The 20,559-nt window shown below is 37.7% G+C and overlaps 1 protein-coding gene across 1 annotated transcript; it reads right to left on the bottom strand.

Moving 5' to 3' along the window:
• Window positions 1-9,047: 9,047 nt before the first annotated feature.
• On the bottom strand, window positions 9,048-10,037 carry Or51t1 (olfactory receptor family 51 subfamily T member 1). Its single transcript, XM_070034697.1, has one exon. It carries the CDS (start codon window positions 10,035-10,037, stop codon window positions 9,048-9,050), a length of 990 nt encoding a protein of 329 aa, XP_069890798.1.
• Window positions 10,038-20,559: the final 10,522 nt, after the last annotated feature.

Raw genomic sequence — 20,559 nt, 5'->3', positions numbered from 1 at the left:
TCTATAATACAAGTTTGCTATTTACATTCTCAGAGACAAGCTATGTAGTCTTCTATTTTATTACTACAATTTTGGATCACCAAATGTGGAATAAGTGATATTAATGTCCAGAAAACACAAATATCTAAAATAGACACCATAAATCCTTCCTCTATTTAATAAGCATTCTAAATAGATGCATAAAATATTTATGAAATTAATTTCTACTGCAAAATATAGCAAAATACAAAACATAATGGGAGAGCCCATAGAAGGGTAATGCACTCAGGATATGTCAATGTCACCTCATAAGTTTTGGTTTTGGTTTTGTTTTGTTTTGTTTTTTGTCGGTCGTGGGGCTTGAGCTCTGGGCTTGGGCACTGTAAGTGCTCTACCACTTGAGCCACCGTGCCACTTCCAGTTTTCTAGTGGTTTATTGGAGATAAGAGTCTCACAAACTTTCCTGCTCAGGCTGGATATGAACTGTGATCCTCAGATCTCAGCCTCCTGAGTAGCTAGGATTACAGGCATGAGCCACCAGCGCCCGGCACCTCATAAGTTTTTAAACTTCAAATTACGAAAGAGTGAAATTCATCAGTCTTTAGTAGAATATGTAAAAGAAGGAAAACCTTGTGCTCTTCTCAACTAAAGCTTGAATGCCAATTAAGGTGGCATTTTGTGGTCATTTGTAGGATAATTTGGAATATGATAAATGACTGCCAGGTGCCAGTGGCTTATGCCTGTAATATTAGCTACCCAGGAGGCTAAGATCTGAAGATTGCAGCTCAAAGCCAGCCCAGGCAGAAAAGTCACCATGAGACTCCAAATGACCACTCAAAAACTGGAGGTGGAGCTGTGGCTTAAAGTGGTAGGGTGCTAGCCTCGAGCAAAAGAGTTCAGGGACAATGCCCAAGCCCTGAATTCAAGCCCTACAACGAAAAAAAAATACAAATGATAAACATCCTTAGATTAATATATCTTGTTTTCAAAATACAACCTTGATAACACATTTTAACAATGTGGCAACAATAAAATTAGATTCATGCCATTCTTTTCACTTTATTTTCAGTCATAAATTCATTCTTCAATAGACTATTATGGGCCTGTATGTCTATGCTTCAGAAAAAAAAATAGCCCAAAATAATTTAAATCAACAAATATTAACATAATAGATGGTATTTTATATCATGAAAAATAGATGTTCTTATCCATAAAAAACATACAAAATAGATTATTTAAATAATCTATCTAACTAGAACTCTTCATATCAGCCATGTGATTGAGAATATGTAGATAAAGAAATATTAAGAGACATGGGAGGAAATCTAAGATAGTAGATAAAATATGTACCAGAAGAACACATTAAGGAGAAGAGTCTTCTGATTAAACATTGTCCAGATCTCAGAATTCTGACATTTAAGGTAAGAAATCATCCCTTAGCCTAATGAACAAATATCTGTGGGTAAACTCAGCTTGGCAACTTACCCTATATGAACCAAAACCCCACATAGCTGTTTCCTCTTCTGTTGAAGACTGTAAAGAATAATATCTCCTTCAGAGTTCTTTTAGACAGTCTGGTATGGTCTTTAACATATTGAAGACAATGAGCAAACACCACTGGCTACTTTAAAAAAAATACCTGGCGGGACTGAGAAGGTGGCTCAGTGGTAGAGCGCTTGCCTTGCATGCCTGAGGCCCTGGGTTCCATTCCTCAGCACCACATAAGCAGAAAAGGCCAGAAGTGGGACTATGGCTCAAGTGGTAGAGCGCTAGCTTGAGCTGAAGAGCTGAGGGACAGTGCCCAGGCCCAGAGTTCAGGCCCCACGACCAACATTTAAAAAAAAAAATACTTGGAGAACATTTCCTTGGCTACTCCTTCTAAGCATCAAGTCTTAGACTAAGAGGACATTTTCTCTTCTTTGTTGGTACTAAAACATCATTTTATTATCAAGTAAATGAGACTTTACAAATGTTATTGTATTGATAAAATAACCTAGTAATTATTTAATGTTCAAATTCTACTATCAGCTACCCACAGAGACAAGTGATCACACACACACACACACACACACACACACAAACACACACATTCACTGAACTCACTTCCTATTCTTCCCTAGTAGTCATTTATTTGGACACAAGCCATTTAACAAAGGGTTGGTTTAAGGTTGCCAATAGGATCTTTTAGCTCCTCACACTTACCAAAACCAGACACTTGGTTTCCTGAAAGATAAGAACAAGAACTGTGTATTGACCCCACTTTGTGTTAATGTATCGACTTCTGTTTTCCTCAGGAGTATAGACCTCTGAGGAGTTCATTCTCCTGGGATGTCCTAGTAAGTTAATAAAGAAAGGGTTGGGCCTGGGACTTTGCATTAACTCTTTGGGAACCAGATCCTCCAACAGGAGCTGGTGACAAAATGTAAAGAAAAAAAAATCTAGAGGATAGAATTATTTCATTATAAGGCAGCTTCTAACGTGTGCATTTGTTGAAGGTGGGGCTTTCTCCAGCAGCCTCTGTCTGTTTCCCACGTTGCAGAAGTGCTGTAAGTCTAAACACACCTGGAACAGCCCTCACCAGAAAGACACAAAATAATTTCAAAATGTTTCCATTTCCTTAACTCTAAGTCAAATGTTGTAAACTGGCTTCCAGTTACCTAGGAGTAAAATTAAATACTTGTTTACTTACTTAAAACACATTGGCCACTTTCCTTCCCCTACAAAATTGTTCTATTAAACTAAAGGCATTTCTAGGATTAGATATTAAATAATCAAGTTGTTCTAAAATTATGTTCTTTTTAAACACTTTTCCACATTTTTATCAACATCAATAAGTTATACAAGTGGATTTCATGTTAGCATGCCCACATATGTATACAATGTACCTCAAGTAGACTCACCCTTCCCTTACCTTTCTCATCTATCCTTTCCTACTTCCCAAACCAATTTCAACAAACTTCATTGCTTTATTTGTAAAATTATTTTCTTAATTTTGAGAAGAATCAAAATTATATACAACCAACTCATAAAAGGCTGAGAAGTGCATCATCATCACTGCTTAAACTAGGATGGGACAGAGTCAATGGAGACAGTGAAAAACGGTAAATAGGATTAAAATAGCTTGTGTACATGTGTGAAAATGGAATAGTTGAAGGTGGTTGAGATTTATTTTGGAAAATGGAAGAGTTGAGGAGGGATGATGGAAGAGTGAATCGGATCGAGACATATTGAACATGAAAGTAAAAGCTTCTGTACTACTAAGTAATGTTAATAAGTAATATGGGAGGGGCAGCAAACATTGAATATAATTAGAAATGGAAGCAACATATCTTTGAGCTGTTTCTGGGCAAGAGTATACTTTAAATTCAGGGAAATAATATGGAAATTAAAAAGGTATAAACTCAATTTAGCCATTCTTGACCCTGACACTGTTCACCTCATCTAAGCATCTAGACTCAGAAGTCTATGTGTTGTAGAGATTGGGAAATAAAGGAGTCCATGCCTAGAAGGATCAAATTTATCTGTCTAAGCAAAGGACAGGAAGGGAAATATCTCAGCAGCCAAAAGTCAGTCCAGGGATAACAGTTTCAACCTGTTATGTAGCATCAGAGAAAATGGACACAGGCTCAGAAGAGAGGGTAGGTGAGATGGTGAGAATAACTTAGGGCTAAGCAACAGAGAAACCAGTTATTCCTAAGAGTAATATCTACTTGGAAAGGAAGCCATATAGTGTGATACTTGGCATTGGGCAGGGGAATGAAGATAAACCTGGATCTGAAGCCCAGTTCAATCCCTTACAAGTTCTCTTTTTTCATAAGAATTATATTATCTGTCTCATAGAGATGTTTAGAAAACGAAGTAAAATGACATAATATGAAGATCTTGGGCACAAAACACAATCTCCCATATATGCACACACAGAGGCATCTGTGTATTATATATAAAATGCATAACTTATATAATCTATTTGAATCAAGAATAGCATTTACAGAAGTGAAACAACGTTGAGTAAAACTTTTGAACAATTAATAGTTTAACAAATGAATATCAGGAAGTTGAAATGAGATTTTAAAGTGGAGGGGTATGGGAATGGGTGGATTAAAGATAAAGGATTAGGGGGGAAATACAGCAGAATACTAGATGTAGAAATGTGATAAAGAAAGTAAGAAATGCAAATTGAGTGTGGAAGGAAAATGGTGGAAAGGGCAACCCAGATCAAGAAGCATTGGACATTTAGACTATTAAATTGGAATACCCAATACACAACCATTTGCAGTTCAGAAAAAAATATATAAGACATCATCTAAGGCAAATAGCATAAAACCCATTTATGAAGTCAGTGAGGAATAATTATCCATTTTAGGTCAATAAAGATACCTATAGGAAAGGTTCCTATTCTGTTAAACCACAAAAAAAAACCTCATTGTCACAAAAGAAACAAGAAATAATGTTTATACCCCTTTTTGTGTTTGTTATAAATTTAGAAGTTCAGATTTGTACCTGACAGGAATTATTTAAACCATAAGCTGACACAAATGTTTCTGGATCAAAAAAAGGAATCTGAAATATTGTCTATTTCTTTCCTTTAGTTATAATATAGCTTCCATACATTTTTTATCAAGGTTACAATACTGTTTCTTTGAGAATTTAAAAAAAATTCTAAAATGGAATTATGGGTAGATGCTAGAGAATATAAGACAAAAATAACAGCAACTAGGATAAAGTTCAATATGTAATGGCATTTATTTTTTTTATTGTGAAAATACTGTACAGAGGGGTTACAATTACATGGGCAAGATAATGAGTACATTTCTTATCAAGCATTGTAGCCTCCTCCTTTGTTTCCCCTTCCCATCCCTTCCCATCCTCCCCCCCCTCCTCTAATCCTCCCCCCCGACCAAAGTTGTAAAGTTCGTTTTCCACATAATGACTTGTGCATCTCATTGTTGCAATGGGTCCACTTATATCCCTATTTAAACGATTTGTTTTTCCCCTTCCCCTCCACAAATTATACTGACATCAAATACAGTGAAAGCAAGGGTTATACTGTGGGGGAGGGACATACAAAGCAACAAAGACATAATCTTATAAATGTGTTAGAAACAATTGCATGAAAGAAAAAAAATTTGAATACATATCTTAGGGTTCATTTCCCTAACATCACCTTATTTGACCTTTTCGGCTTGACTCAGACATATACTAGATATTGCAAATAAGGGAAACCATGGGACCTATGTTTCTTTGGGCCTGGCTTCCATTTCCTCACAAATGGGGCAATGTCATTCTTTCTGATGGAGGCATAGAATTCCATTGTGTATATATACCACATTTTCTTGATCCATTCATCTACTGAGGGGCATCTGGGTTGGTTCCATATCTTAGCTATAGTAAATAATGCTGCAATAAACATAGTCATGCTGGTAGCTTTAGAGTGGTCTTGTTTGTGAACATTTGGGTAAATGCCCAAAAGTGGGATTGCTGGGTCATAGGGGACCTCTATGTGGAGTCTTCTGAGGAACCTCCATACTGCTTTCCAAAGTGGTTGAACAAGTTTACACTCCCACCAACAATGCAGTAAGGTTCCCTTCTGTCCACATCCCCTCCAGCATCTGTTGTTATTAGAGTTCTTGATTCTAACTGGAGTGAGGTGGTATCTCAATGTTGTTTTGATTTGCATTTCTTTTATGGAATAGGGAGGTTGAGCATTTCTTCATGTGTCTATTGGCCATCCTTCTTTCCTCTTCAGACACGTTTCTCTTTAAGTCTTTAGCCCACTTATTTATTGGGCACTTGTTTCTTTGAAGACTTGTTGTTGTTGGGGGACTTAATTTTTTGAGTTCCAGGTATATTTTAGACATGAGACCCTTGTCCGTTGTATGGCTAGTGAAGATCTTCTCCCAATCCGTGGGCTTTCTATTGATCTTGCTAGCTATGTCCTTTGCCATGCAGAAGCTCTGCAATTTCATGCAAATCCATTTGTCCAACCTTTCTTTGATTTGTTGTGCTTCTGGGTCTCTATTAAGAAAATTTCAGCCTGTGCCAAGGAGACCTAGGGTGTCTCCTATTCCATCCTGTAATGTTTCCAGAGGGTCTGCTTTGACTCCGAGGTCTTTGATCCATTTGGAGTTGATTCTGGTGCAGGGTGATATATAAGGACCTAGCTTTAGTTTTCTACAAGTAGTTAACTAATTTTGCCAGCACCATTTACTGAAGAGACTGTCTTTCTTCCATTCTATTTTTTTAGCTCCCTTATCGAAGATTAGATGGCTATAGGTCTGTAGGTTCATTTCTGGGTTTTCAGTTCTATTCCATTGGTCCTGAGGTCTGTTCTTGTGCCAGTACCAAGCTGTTTTGATTACTATGGCTTTATAGTAGAGTTTGAAATTTGATATTGATATTCCTCCAGCAGTGTTCTTTCTGTTGAGGATCGTTTTTGCTATTTGGGGTCTTTTATTGTTCCATATGAATTTTTGGATTGTGTAATGGCATTTATTAAACAGCCCTAAAAATGTGTTTTACTTAGCAAATCAATGAGCATAACAAGCAAATAGAAAAGGCACACTTCAAAACACTATAGAAGATCTGAAAACTTGATACATATTTAAGGAATATAAGAACACTATGCAAATACACGAATTAGTCAGCTAATGACAGTAGGAAAGATGGCAGGCTATTTAAAATGTCAGAGGTGGAGTGCTAAACTAAAGTAACTTAAGGGTTGAGTACTAACAGAATTTTAAATCTTATCTAAATATAAGTAAACAAATTATCAAGGAATGATTGCAATTTTCTATGGAAATTATCTTGCTCATTTAGTTGTAACCCCTCTGTACAGTATTTTCACAATAAAAAAATAGATTTACTTACAAAAAAAAACAATTAAAAGTGAAAAAGGAAAGTAGATTCTATTTTTTTATTTCATGATGTTTATTAGCTTTCTGAGAGTTTTAATTTCTGTGAGTTATAAGGATGCAGAAATATGTTAATAAATATGCCAGACTTAGGAGTGAACAACAGAAGATAAATAACTTGGCAAAGTTATTGAAAGACATTAAAAAGCAATTTGTTATATGAATAACGTTTTGTTTTTTGGTACTTTGTTTTTTGGTTTTTTGTGTGTGTGTGTGTGTGGGCAGGGAAGGGAGGAATCCTGGGACTGTAACTCAGGACCTGTCCCTAAGCTTTTTAATCCAAGGCTAGCAAGCTACAATTTGAGCTAGAGCTCTACTATGGCTTTTTTTGGCTGCAGGGGGTGGAGGGGGGAGAGGAGAGGGAAGGACATTTAATTGGAAATAAGAGTCAGACTTTCCTGCCTGGGTTAGCTTTGAACCATGATACTGAGATCTCAGCTTTCTGAGTAATTATTACAGGCATGAGCCACCAACACCTGGCATTTGAAAACAAATTTAAAATTGAACTAAATTTGTAATTAAACAACAAATAATCACAGTATATATATATATATATATATGTATATATATATATACATATATATCCAGTATTTATCACATAGGACTTACTCTTATTCTGTAGAAAATATTATTTAAAATTTGAATATTTTTTCCAAAGATATGGAGTTCTCAGAGATTGACCTTCAACCTGGGCAGCAAGATTCATTCAATATCTATCTCAGACATTCAATGAGATTGACAATCATTTTTGCTTCCTTCAATATATATTCATTCATATTTATAGAAATTGCAGAATATGAGTATTATATATAAAATCTATTTATCAAATATTACTGAAATGTTTAACATTGTTAATTACTAAGATCTAGTATGATATAAATATTATTCAACATTATTCATTCATGCATCACAACATTAAAAACTAAGTAATATTTCTAAACACAGCATCAGTGTTTAAGGATTGACGATAGCATAAGACATAGGCATACTTACTACTCATAATCTTAGATCCTCAAGTAGCAACAACAATGTCAAGAATCAGTTTCTAGAGGTGGAGACATACAAAGAAATAATTATATTCACTTAGTAATATTTGATCACTTTCAGCTCACATGAAAGAATGACAAACTGCCAGTTCACTATAAATAAAGGACAGCTTCCAAAGGAAATGAAGTTTGATATGTAACTTTCCAACAGAGAATCATTCATAAGCATGTTACATACATACACACATGTGCACACACATGAAAATAGCATTATGAAACACTACTTAAAAGAGGGAAAGAAAAGGGGGTGAGACCAAAGGAATATAATGTAGAGTGAATTTGTTCAAAGCACACTAAGCATCTATGGAATGATGCTTTTGTTAACTCTAACTGTATGCTAATTAAAAACAGTGAAAACACAACAACTGACTAAATAGAATAGACATTACTGTACAACCTATTGTAATAAGCCAACAGAATGCACAGACAGCTAACAGCCAAAGCCTGCCCAGCACAGAAGCTATGGAATGAGAATTATAAAACATTAGAACATCCAGGCAATGAAAAAAATAATAATGAAAGGCTATGTGTTATTTTATATACAAAACTGACTGGGAGGCTCCATAAAAATGGTAAGATTATCCCTTCACTACATAAATCAAAGGGTTTAAAGACAGCACAGGAGTGCATCCACATGCAGGCAGCACCCTCTAGAAATGATTCTACAGAACTGAAACCAACTGATTTCCTGGAAGTTTTAGATACAAATTCAAATGTGCATGCTTTTACATCCTTGTGTATTTTTCCCCCTTTTACTACCCCAAGGAACCATCCTCATTGCTCCTGCGAAAATTGAATTTCATTCAGTTGAATAGAAAAATAAAACTCTCGGCATTTCCTTCTGACCTGAATAATTTCAAAAGCAGAAAAATTGTCACATCAGATCGAAATTATTTTGATTGTGCTTTGAATGTGTACACCCAGGAGTCCAGGTCATTGTTTTAAATTCTTGGCCAAACCCAAGTTGGTTTTGAAATGTGATATTTAAGAAAAACCTCTTTGCATTCAACCTCCCATAATCCTGTCACTAACCAAAATGCCTGCGGATGGCACTGTTTCCAAATGTCTTTTACAACTTAACCATAGTTTATATACCAGAAAATTGCTCCATTCAATTCCACCTTCCTCTAAGGCTCCTCCTATTGGGGTCCCGTGAACCCTTGAATTTGAACAGCTGGCATATGGCCCGGCGGATCACCTTGGTCTTCAAGCTGTATATAATGGGGTTCAGTACAGGAGGCAAGAGCAGGTACATATTGGCCAGAACACTGCAGATCACCCTGGGAGTGGAGGTGAACAGACGGTGGGCTAAAGACAGGCTGATCATGGGCACGTAGAAGACCGTCACCGCGCAGATGTGGCAGACACACGTGCTGAGCGCTTTCTTTTGCTTCTTAGGCGCCACGATGCTCAGAACCGTGCGGAGGATCAGGATATAGGAGAAGAGAATGAACAGTAAATCAGTGCCATTCAGGTAGAACTGCAGAAACATTCCCCAAAAGTTTTTGACCCAGGGGTTGGTATAGGTAAATTTGACCAGGTCTGGGTAGTAGCAAAATGGATGGGAGAGCTCTTTGCCGCCCTGGAAAGACACAGTGCTCACAGCCAAAACGCAGGGAAACATGAAAACGACTTGTCGTATGAGGATGGTGAGTCCAGTCACCAGGCTCATCATGTCTGTGAGGACAATGGCATAATTCAGTGGGTTACAGATGGCCATGTAGCGGTCAAAGGCCATGGCTACCAGCACGGAGGACTCCAGGAAGGAGAAGCCATGCACGAAGAACATTTGAATTCGACACGCTTTTATGCTGATCTCCCTGGCATGGAACCAGAGAACCCCGAGCACTGTAGGAAGAGTCGTGACGGTCAGACAGAGATCCACGGCCGAGAGCATGGAGAGGAAATAGTACATGGGCTTGTGAAGACTGCGCTCAGTGATAACCACGAGCATGATCATGCTGTTTCCCACCAGGGCAATGGTGTAGAGGCAAAAGACAGGAATGGAGATCCAGGTGTGAGCCAGTTCCAGCCCAGGGTAGGCAGTGAGGAGGAAGCCGGAGGAGGAGGAGGAGGATGTGGTGTTATTGAAAATCAACATGGTGAGTACCCGGCACCTCCTGAGAAGAAACAGAATAACGATAATATCTGTCACTAGATCCTTCTTTTTTTAATTATTGCTATGAAAATACCTACAGAGGTCTACAGAGTCTTGGAGTGATCTTGTGAGAACCTACCCTCATTTTCTTACCTCTACTCTTTCCAGATTATAACCATCCATTATACTTTCCATCTTATATGGTTCTCCATAGCTCATGTGCTAAAATTTTGAATCCCAATCCAGCAGTGTTCAGAAATGAGTCTTTGGAAAGTGAAGAGATCATAAGGACTCTGATCTCATCAATGGATCCATTCATAATAAGCTGTTGTAAATTTTAGGAGGTGAGAGCTAATTGGAGGAAAATAACTTTGAAGGGTATTTTTGTTCCCACCCCTTCTAGTATCTTTCTGGGTTTATTTTTCCCCAAATTTCCATGAGATGAGCAACTTTGTACTGTCTCAAACTTGTGCCATTCTGTACTTCACTACAGGCCAAAGCAACTAATCCAATAACTAGGGACTGGAAACATAAACCAAAACTATCCTTTCCTCTGTTTAAGTTGTTTTCCTTGGGTATTTTTGTCACAGTGACAGAAAGCTCACACACAAACTATCCATCTCCCATAAGCTCATTACCACCTTATTTTCCAGAATAACATTGATCTGAATAAGAAATGCTTTTATACTTGAGTCATACATGTATCCAAACACCAATAAAGCAAAAACAGTTGCAACTACAACCTAATGGATATATGTATTAAGTTCTTCCTAAAATAATGAAGAACATAGGTGTAATTCTGGGCACTTGTGGTACTCTTGTTGAAATCTGGTCTGGGATATTGTGTTCAAAGTAATCTTTGCACCCAAATAATTTCTTACAGTCTCCTTTTCTAAGACTTAGATCAGTCTCTGAGTTCTTTATTTCATTTCCTATATTAAAATAACTCCAATAATTCTGTTATTCCTATACCATACATATGCTAGGCTCGGCTAAGATTCACTGTGCTCTCTATTTTTGTTTTCCTAATTTACTGAAATACATATGTTTTAGTTCTTTATCTATCTTATACTTTGGAGATTTTGTTTTTAGGCCTCCATGAATGTCTGCAGCATTAATTTGAGCTCCCTCATTATGATTATACAGCTCATAGAATCCTCTCTAGATCTCTAAATATTATTTTGGAATACATGACTACAGGTTTCCTCATGTTGGCCCAACAGAGAAGCCCTGACAAATGTCTCCACACATATGCTTCTATCTTGGTTCTAATCATTTGTTAGTCATGGCAACAGTTCAATGATTTGCTGGAGACATTGTTGGCAACAGTGTGATGTGGCTGGGATGCCTACTCCATTTTACCTTCCCATCAGAAGGATTCTAGAAAAAGATCCTCCTTTCTGCTTGCTCTTCTCTTGATGGTAAATGAATTGTGCCAATGTGTGGACTTATTCTAGTTAGCTGAATGAAATTCTCTTATCAGGGCTTGTCTGTCTAAATTGGGGGGGATTTAAGATCACTTGTAAGTGATCTTTTCACCTGAGGAGCTGGTGAAAAGCAGGAGAGGTACTCTCATTAAATGACTTTGGGAAATTTATGAATGGAGTGAAAACAGGGATTGAAAGAAGTGAGTAACTAAGGGATTAGCAGGCTGCTGATGTCAGATAGCTCAATGGCTACAAAAACATTCCATAGAACGATAGCATGGAAACAGTGATAAGAGAAAAACAATAACAACACAACCTATGTAGCTCCCTAGGAAGGCAGAAAAACAGGGCCTATAATTAAGACGACTATCTCAATATTTTTCAGGACTTGCTTTTTGACTGTTGGTCAACAACAATCAGAATAAGTTTTACTTAGGCCACATAGTCACCAGCAAAGGACATAAGGAATGATGCATCTAGCTTGGTTACTCAGCGCATATGGCCAGCTCGTGATTTTCTTCCTCCAAGGGTCTAAGCATTCAGCACAGCTAATGGAGGAGTTACAAGACATTCACTATTGGTAGAGCATCTTTGTATTTTATAAAGATAAATATGAGAGTGTTAACAGTTTTCTATACAAATCCACGATAGTGATATCTATAATCAGTTTTACTCCAGTAAGGATTACAAGTTACTTTTTTTTCCTTTTATATTTTTATTGTGAAAATACTGTACAGAGGGGTTACAATTACATGGGCAAGATAATGAGTACATTTTTTATCAAGCATTGTAGCCTCCTCCTTTGTTTCCCCTTCCCATCCCTTCCCATCCTCCCTCTACCTCCCCTCCCAATCCTCCCCGCTCCCCCACCCACAAGCAACTTTTTCTGCTATACTATGTAAGTTAATATATATGTCCAGGATTTAATTGGGAATTTACACAATCAAGAAAACAGGTGCAAATGAGATAATGATTTCAAACATGTGAATTAAACAAAATACTTGGGCTTTTAATGGCAGCTCTGATTCTAGTTACATGGTCAAGACCATGGAAACAGAAGGGAGTAAAGGACACTTTTGCTTCCAAATTCTGTCAACATAGTGAGACTGGAAGACTAAAGGAGCCAAGGCAGGGAGGGACTTTAATTGGAGATGATCACTACATGACAAAATGAGAGAAGACAAGACAAAGCAGGACTACTGAGAACTCTGGGTCATTCTTCTGGGCTGCTAAACACAAATGCTCAGAAATTGCCCTATTCATCCAATGATAATGTACATGTGCTTTTGGTAATACCTATTCTCCCTGGATGTTATTTTCTCCCACTAGAAGGCCAGCACTTTGGGAATAAGAAACATGCTATTGGGGTTGGGAAGGTGGCTCAGTGGTAGAGCGCTTGCCTTGAGCTGAAGAGCTGAGGGACAGCACCCAAGGCCAGAGTTCAGGCCCCACGACTGGACCCCCCCCACCACAAAAAATAAAGGAAATACGCTATTGGTCTTTAGTTTTTCTCCAGATGAAGCACACTGTTTGGCACTTAATTAAAAACCACAATTAAACTTATATGAAATGTGTAACTTATAGGGAGTAGAGAAATAATAAAGAATAGATGAAAAACACAGAGATTGAGCCTGGAAGTTTTGAGGAAGGGTGAACCATAGGGAAAAATGCTCTCCAAGAGATTATACAAAGAGAATCACTTGTCAACCAGGGGAATAAACAGAATGCAATGAGAGAAAAGAGATAATAATCAAGCTTGTCAATTCAGTCATAAATATTCCTTATATCTACTTTATATAATCCCAAGAAAATTTTGAGGTGGATATTTTTTCCTGTTTTAAAGATAGGACATGAGCAAGGTTAAGTATCATATCTAAAAATAGTAGATCCAGATTAAAAATTCAAATCCAAACTCTGAAAGTCTACTATATTTTACCAAAATTCAAAACATCAAAGAAGCCAAGTTTAGGGGGACAATCTATATATACCATTGGATGTTGTGATTTCCTTCTTTAAAAATAAAATATATTCTATTTTAAATAAATATGATTCAGAGAAGTTATATTAATGAGAAATAAGGTGTACTCACAGCTTTCTAAAGAAAATGTGTTGGATCCAAAGGTGGTTGAAGATATGCATGAAGTACACGTATTTTTACATCACAAGTGGTGTATTTAGAAGGAAGTTATAGAGTGCAAGTATAGTCAAGAGATAAGATATCTATGAAGCAGGCATCAGTCATGTTCTGTTCTTTAAATAGCATTTATAAAAGACAAACTATGACACTAGATATTGTGACATAGATAGGAGAGAAACAAATGGCTTATTTTGATGTTGAGAACTTTGTCATCCGAGATGGACATACATAGACAGAAGGAAGTGTAGAGGCTTCCCATACATTTTGAAGCAATGTAGAGGACAAACTTCATTGCCCGTGTTTATTGAAGTTTTCCCTATATTGCCCACCTTCCAGAAAAAAATTATGGACTAGTGTTTTCCTTCTACAAGTACAAGTTTCCATTTGAATGGCCAGGCAGAAGTTAACTTCTGCTCATACACATATAGACTAGATAAAATGACTTGGGTAAGAGCCACCTAATTTTACCCAAGTGATTTGAGAATCAACATCACTACCTCTGACATCAATAATGATAGAAACTCACCCTCTTACCAACAACTACCTTGTGTTCATTTGTCAACACTGAATGCTACTGCTTCCACAATCCAGAACTTACCCTGACAACTCTAAGAAAAGTTAAACTGAAAAATTCCTCTGATCCTAAGCCTTTGTACCATTTAGCTCTTGAACATTTTCTTTGATTCTTCATAATAAAGTGGAGATGATATCCATCATTTATTCTTCTGCTTAGAATAGTTCCATGAAATTTAAAGCATGCACATCACACTTTTCATATACCAATGCTAGCTAGCACAACAAGATAAGTATCAAGAGAAAAACCAATAATATCAACTGCACACAGGAAATTTATGGCCATAGTAAGAGAATTCTGAACTCTATTCCCTCCTTTCTTTCTCCATTCTTTCCCCTCCAGTCTTCTATTGTCCTAGCTCAATACTTCCAGAATATATTACGTATGCCTCCATTTCTTCAGGCATCTTACTCATCTCTCACATTAGTTCCTTGCTTATTCTCCTTCCTATCATCTCCTACCATTCCTTCTTTCTTCCCCTTCCATTCCCTTCCCAAGTAGGCATTCTTCTTACCTAGTCACATCAGCAGGAATCACCACAAATTTCTCTTCAGCCTCATCGTACAGAAGGGACTAAACCACTCGAAGGTGGGGGCTTTATAAGTAGCCTCCTAGAGTCACCAGACAACAGTAAGTAATCTTGATTATTTAAATGTACTAGTTGGAACAAGAGTGATGGGACCCATATGCGTGTGTTCCTCTTCAGCAGCTGAGACACAGTTTCACATACTGCTTCTGGGCTGAAACAAATGCCATCCATCAGGGCCTGGGGCAGAGCCCTGGCCCTGGAGGCTGTCAGTAATAGCTCTCTGCAAGAAACAGCCTGTGTTGGATAACTAAATCCATTCCTCTTTGCCCTGCCTTGGACTACAGATTGCCAGCCAAGAAGTTCCCTCAGTGTCAGAGATGAATTAGGACAGGACAGAAAGATGAATCCCTCTGTCCTTCTGCTTCTAATATGTATCCCATGTCCCTCTTCTTACATAGGCTCCCTTCCTAAGAAGCCATGATCTATTCTTTTCCTTTGCCAGTCCTGAGGCTTGAACTCAGGGCCTGAACCTTTTAAGCTTACCTCAATTGTATTCCAAAGCCCTTACTGTTAATAAATACACTACTCTACACAGTAATAGTAGTTTATTACAAAATGCTTTATCATCTTAAAGAAATACATCTTCAATGTACTATTCTCATTCTATTTTATAGGTTGCTTGATTCTTAATTGCATGATCATATCAGATCTGAGCCTTATTTTGATCAAAATCCATCACAGCTGACATTTAATTAATACTCCTAGTGTTAGCAGGAAAGTGGAGGCTTGTGTGTGATTATAACTACTCAGGAAATTGAGATAAGGAGGATTGTGGTTCAAGATCAGCCAGGAAAAAAGTTTTGTGATTACATATCTTAGGGTTCATTTCCCTAACATCACCTTATCTGACCTTTTCTGCTTAACTCAGACATATACTAGATATTGCAAATAAGGGAAACCATGGGACCTATGTTTCTTTGGGCTTGGCTTACTTCACTTAATATAATTGTTTCCAAGTCTTTCCATTTCCTAACAAATGGGGCAATGTCATTCTTTCTGATGGAGGCATAGAATTCCATTATGTATATATACCACATTTTCTTGATCCATTCATCTACTGAGGGGCATCTGGGTTGCTTCCATATCTTAGCTATGGTAAATAATGCTGCAATAAACATAGTTGTGCTGGTAGCTTTAGTGTGGTCTTGTTTGTAAACATTTGGGTAAATGCCCAAAAGTGGGATTGCTGGGTCAGGGGGAGCTCTCTGTGGAGTCTTTTGTGGAACCTCCATATAAGATATGTATTCAAATGTTTTTTTTCTTTCATACGATTATTTCTAACGCATTTATAAGATTATTTCTTTGTTGCTTTGTATGTCCCTCCCCCACAGTATAACCCCTGCTTTCACTGTATTTGATGTTGGTATAATTTGTGGAGGGGAAGGGAAAAACAAGTTGTTTAAATAAGGATACAGGTGGACCTGTTGCAACAATGAGAAGTACAAGTTGTTATGTCGAAAACGAACTTTACATCTTTGGTGGGGGTGGGGAGGCAGGGAAGATTGGGTGGGGGATGGAGGGAGGATGGGAAGGGATGGGAAGGGGAAACAAAGGAGGAGGCTACAATGTTTGATAAGAAATGTACTCATTATCTTGCCCATGTAATTGTAACCCCTCTGTACAGTATTTTCACAATAAAAAATAAATAAAAATTTATAAAAAGAAAAAAGTTTTGTGAAAGTCAAGTTTCACCCAATGAAATGCTGGCCATGTGTTTGTTGCCCCACCTCCAGTGAAAGAATAAATGGGAAGATATTAGCCCAAGCCAGCCATGGGGGGAAAAAGAACTTTATTTGAAAAAAATAACAAAAGATAAAAAGAATTTGAGGCATGCCTCCGGTGGTAGAACACTTGCCTAAAGAGGGCTAGACATCAGACATCACTACCTCCAAAAACTAAAAAGAATAATAATAATCCTGGTATTTACCTTCTATGTTTTACTCATGACAAATGCTTTTCCCAGGATTCAATCAGCCACACTAATGAGACTATATATATTGAAGATATAAGCTATTATCAGCAAAGGAAAAGGAACAAAACAATATTCAGAAAAAGAACTAAGAGGGGGAGAAAAAGTGGGCGAGGAAAGGGATAGTAAGAAAAAAGTAAAGGAGGGGGTAATGATGTGTGACAAGAAATGGACTCATTGCCTTACTCACGTAACTGTAACCCATATGTACATCATCTTTACAATAAAATAATATTTAAAAAGATAAAAGAAAAAGAACTGATCCACTATTGGTTGGGATGTAAAATGGTGTATTCACTATGGAAATTAGTATGGATAGTTCTCAAAAAAAGTAAAAAAGGAATTTCCATATGATCCAGCTATGTCACTCCTGGGTATAGAGCCAAAAGAAACAAAAGCATCATTGTTATGTTAAAATATTGAATAACTCTATTGTCTAACACAGATTGCATAATGGAAATATGGTCTATACACACAAGGAAGTTATTCAATCCTAAATAAGAATTAAACTCTTTGACAAATGGGGTTGCATAAAGTTGCAGAGCTTCTGCAGGGCAAATGACATAGCTAGCAAGATCAATAGAAAGCCCATGGATTGGGAGAAGATCTTTACTAGCCATACAACGGACAAGGGTCTCATATCTAAAATATACTTGGAACTCAAAAAATTAAACCCCCCAACAACAAATCCTCAAAGAAACAACTGCCCAATAAATAAGTGGGCGAAAGACTTAAAGAGAAGCTTCTCTGAAGAAGAAAGAAGGATGGCCAATAGACACATGAAGAAATGTTCAACATCCCTAGCCATAAAAGAAATGCAAATCAAAACAACATTGAGATATCACCTCACTCCAGTTAGAATGGCAAAAATCAAGAACTCTAACAACAACAGATGCTGGAGGGGATGTGGACAGAAAGGAACCTTACTTCATTGTTGGTGGGAATGTAAACTTGTTCAACCACTTTGGAAAGCAGTATGGAGGTTCCTCAAAAGACTTCACATAGAACTCCCCTATGACCCAGTAATCCCACTTTTGGGCATTTACCCAAATGTATACAAACAAGACCACACTAAAGCTACCAGCACAACTATGTTTATTGCAGCATTATTTACCATAGCTAAGATATGGAAGCAACCCAGATGCCCCTCAGTAGATGAATGGATCAAGAAAATGTGGTATATATACACAATGGAATTCTATGCCTCCATCAGAAAGAATGACATTGCCCCATTTGTTAGGAAATGGAAAAACTTGGAAAAAATTATATTAAGTGAAGTAAGCCAGGCCCAAAGAAACATAGGTCCCTGGAAGTGGCGCTGTAGCTCAAGTGGTAGAGCGCTCGCCTTGAGCTGAAGAGCTGAGGGACAGCGCCCAAGCCCAGAGTTCAAGCCCCACGACCGACAAAAAAAAAAAAAAAAGAAAGAAACATAGGTCCCAAGGTTTCCCTTATTTGTAATATCTAGTATATGTATGAGTCAAGCGGAAAAGGTCAGATAATGTGATGTCAGGAAAATGAACCCTTAGATGTGTATTTTAATGTTTTTTTCTTTCATGCATGTGTTTCTAACGCATTTATAAGATTATCTCTTTGTTGCTTTGTATATCCCTCCCCCACAGTATAACCCCTGCTTTCACTATATTTGATGTCAGTATAACTTGTGGAGGAGATGGGGAAAAACCAGTTGTTTAAGGATACAGGTGGACCTGTTGCAACAATGAGAAGTACAAGTTGTCATGTCCAAAACGAGCTTTACAACGTCGGTGTGGGGGGGGGGGAGGGGGGAGAAGGGGGGGGAAGGAGAAGGATTAGGATGGGGGGGAGGGGGGAGACTGGGAAGGGATGTGAAGGGTAAACAAAGGAGGAGGCTGCAATGCTTGGTAAGAAATATACGCATTATCCTGCCCACGTAATTGTAACTCCTCTGTACAGTATGTTCACAAATAAAATAAAATTAAATTTAAAAAAAAGAATTAAACTCTTTGATTTGCAGCATAATGGGCAGAAATACAAAACATAAAATTGAAACAAATATTACACTATTTTTTTCATATATTCTCATATAAGAAAGTAAAATCATGTTAACTGAATGCAACAGTGGTAAGAAAACATGGGAAGGAGAAAGGGTATAGGTTAGATAAGAGGCAACAAAACATATAGAGGGTTAACTTGTATACCACATCACAATGGGATGGTCACAGCTAATGATTCATGAAAATCTGAAAGAGAGGTTCCTAAAGTCTCCAATTATAAGAGTGTGCATTACTCTTATTTGATTAGTGCATGCCATGTACATAGATTGAAGTACTATACTAAACAAACCATATTACTATATATTGTTAATCTCTGCTAATCAAGAACTTTAAGTATTATAAAGACAAAATAATTAAAAGGCAGGGACAAAGAAATGGTGTACATGTACTTCAGTCTCATTGGGAAGCATTCTGGGAGTTCTAATCATTACAACTTGTATTAACCCCAAGAGTCTCCTTCCAGCAGGGCTAGCTTCATTTTGAGCTGCTATTTGAAAGTCAGGTCCATGAGCCAGACACATACATATTTGACTGAATAGCAGGTAGAAAAGCACTTCTATTTCTGTTGAGAGTCAGGTAAGATACTGGACTGGCTAGACAAAACACACAAGACAGACTATCAAAACATACAGGCAAACCAGAGCAGAGAATGGGAACTGAGAGACAGGTGTTTTAGAAGCAAAGGACTGTTCATCAGAGGAAGAAGCAGAGAGATATTTGGAAGAAGGATTCAGAGTAAAAGGCACAAACTGAAGACTGTGGTAAGTTTGTGACATATATATGTAAGAAATTGGAAAGCAGATAGTCACTGCCAAAAGATGCCTATCAAAGCCAGTTTTACGCAAGATAGGCAAAGAATTACTGCAGTTCTCTGAGGCCTTAAATTGTGATTCTTATTCTATATTTTATTTCTGCTTCACTCAGCTTTGAAACAGGCTGATTTCTGTATCTGTATTTGCTTCATGTACACTTCTTTAGTCTTATTTTAGTCTTTTTATTTTTATAGCTATACCATTTTACAGAATATCCATGTTCTGATTTCCCTTTTGGCTCTCTTAATAGAAACCACTCATGTTTAGAAAGGCATACATCAAGTTTTGTGTTGTTTTGGGGGGGAAGGGTTGGTTGTGGGTCTTGAACTCTGGGCCTGGGCGCTATCCCTGAGCTCTTCAGCTCAAGGCAAGTGCTTTACCGCTTGAGTCACAGCACCACTTCCGGTTTTCTAGTGGTTAATTGGAGATAAGAGTCTCACAGACTTTTCTGCCCGGGCTGGCTTTGAACCATGATCCTCAGATCTCAGCCTCCTTAGTAGCTAGGATTATAGGTGTGAGCCACCGGCGCCCGGCAGACATACATCAAATTTATTTTGACACATTTATCATCATAAAAACAATTGGAAATTGTCAGATCAAGAACACACACACACACACACACAATTTTTTTTTTCAGTCATGGGGCTTGAACTTTGGAGCTGGGCGCTATCCTTGAGCTCTTCAGCTTAAGGCGAGGATTCTACCACTTGAGCCACAGCATCACTTCCTGTTTCTGGTGGTTAATTGGAGATAAGAGTTTCATGGAATTTCCTGCCAGTGCTGGCTTTGAACCGCAATCCTCAGATCTCAGCCTCCTGAGTAACTAGGATTACAGGCCTGAGCCACCTGCACCCAGCTAGATCAAAAATACTTCTAAAGCCAGGGTTTACATGTGATAGGATCATAGATGCAAATAGCTTCCCAAGATCTTCCATTGGCTGGAAGGGCAATGTTTACCATTTCCTCCAAGCCTAAAACTTTCAA

The sequence above is a fragment of the Dipodomys merriami genome, unplaced genomic scaffold (assembly GCF_024711535.1).
Source record: "Dipodomys merriami isolate MVZ:Mamm:240054 unplaced genomic scaffold, mDipMer1.0.p SCAF_25, whole genome shotgun sequence".
NCBI lineage: Eukaryota > Metazoa > Chordata > Mammalia > Rodentia > Heteromyidae > Dipodomys > Dipodomys merriami.
The sequence above is the reverse complement of the archived record's forward strand: the minus strand, read 5'-3'. Positions and strand labels throughout refer to the sequence as shown.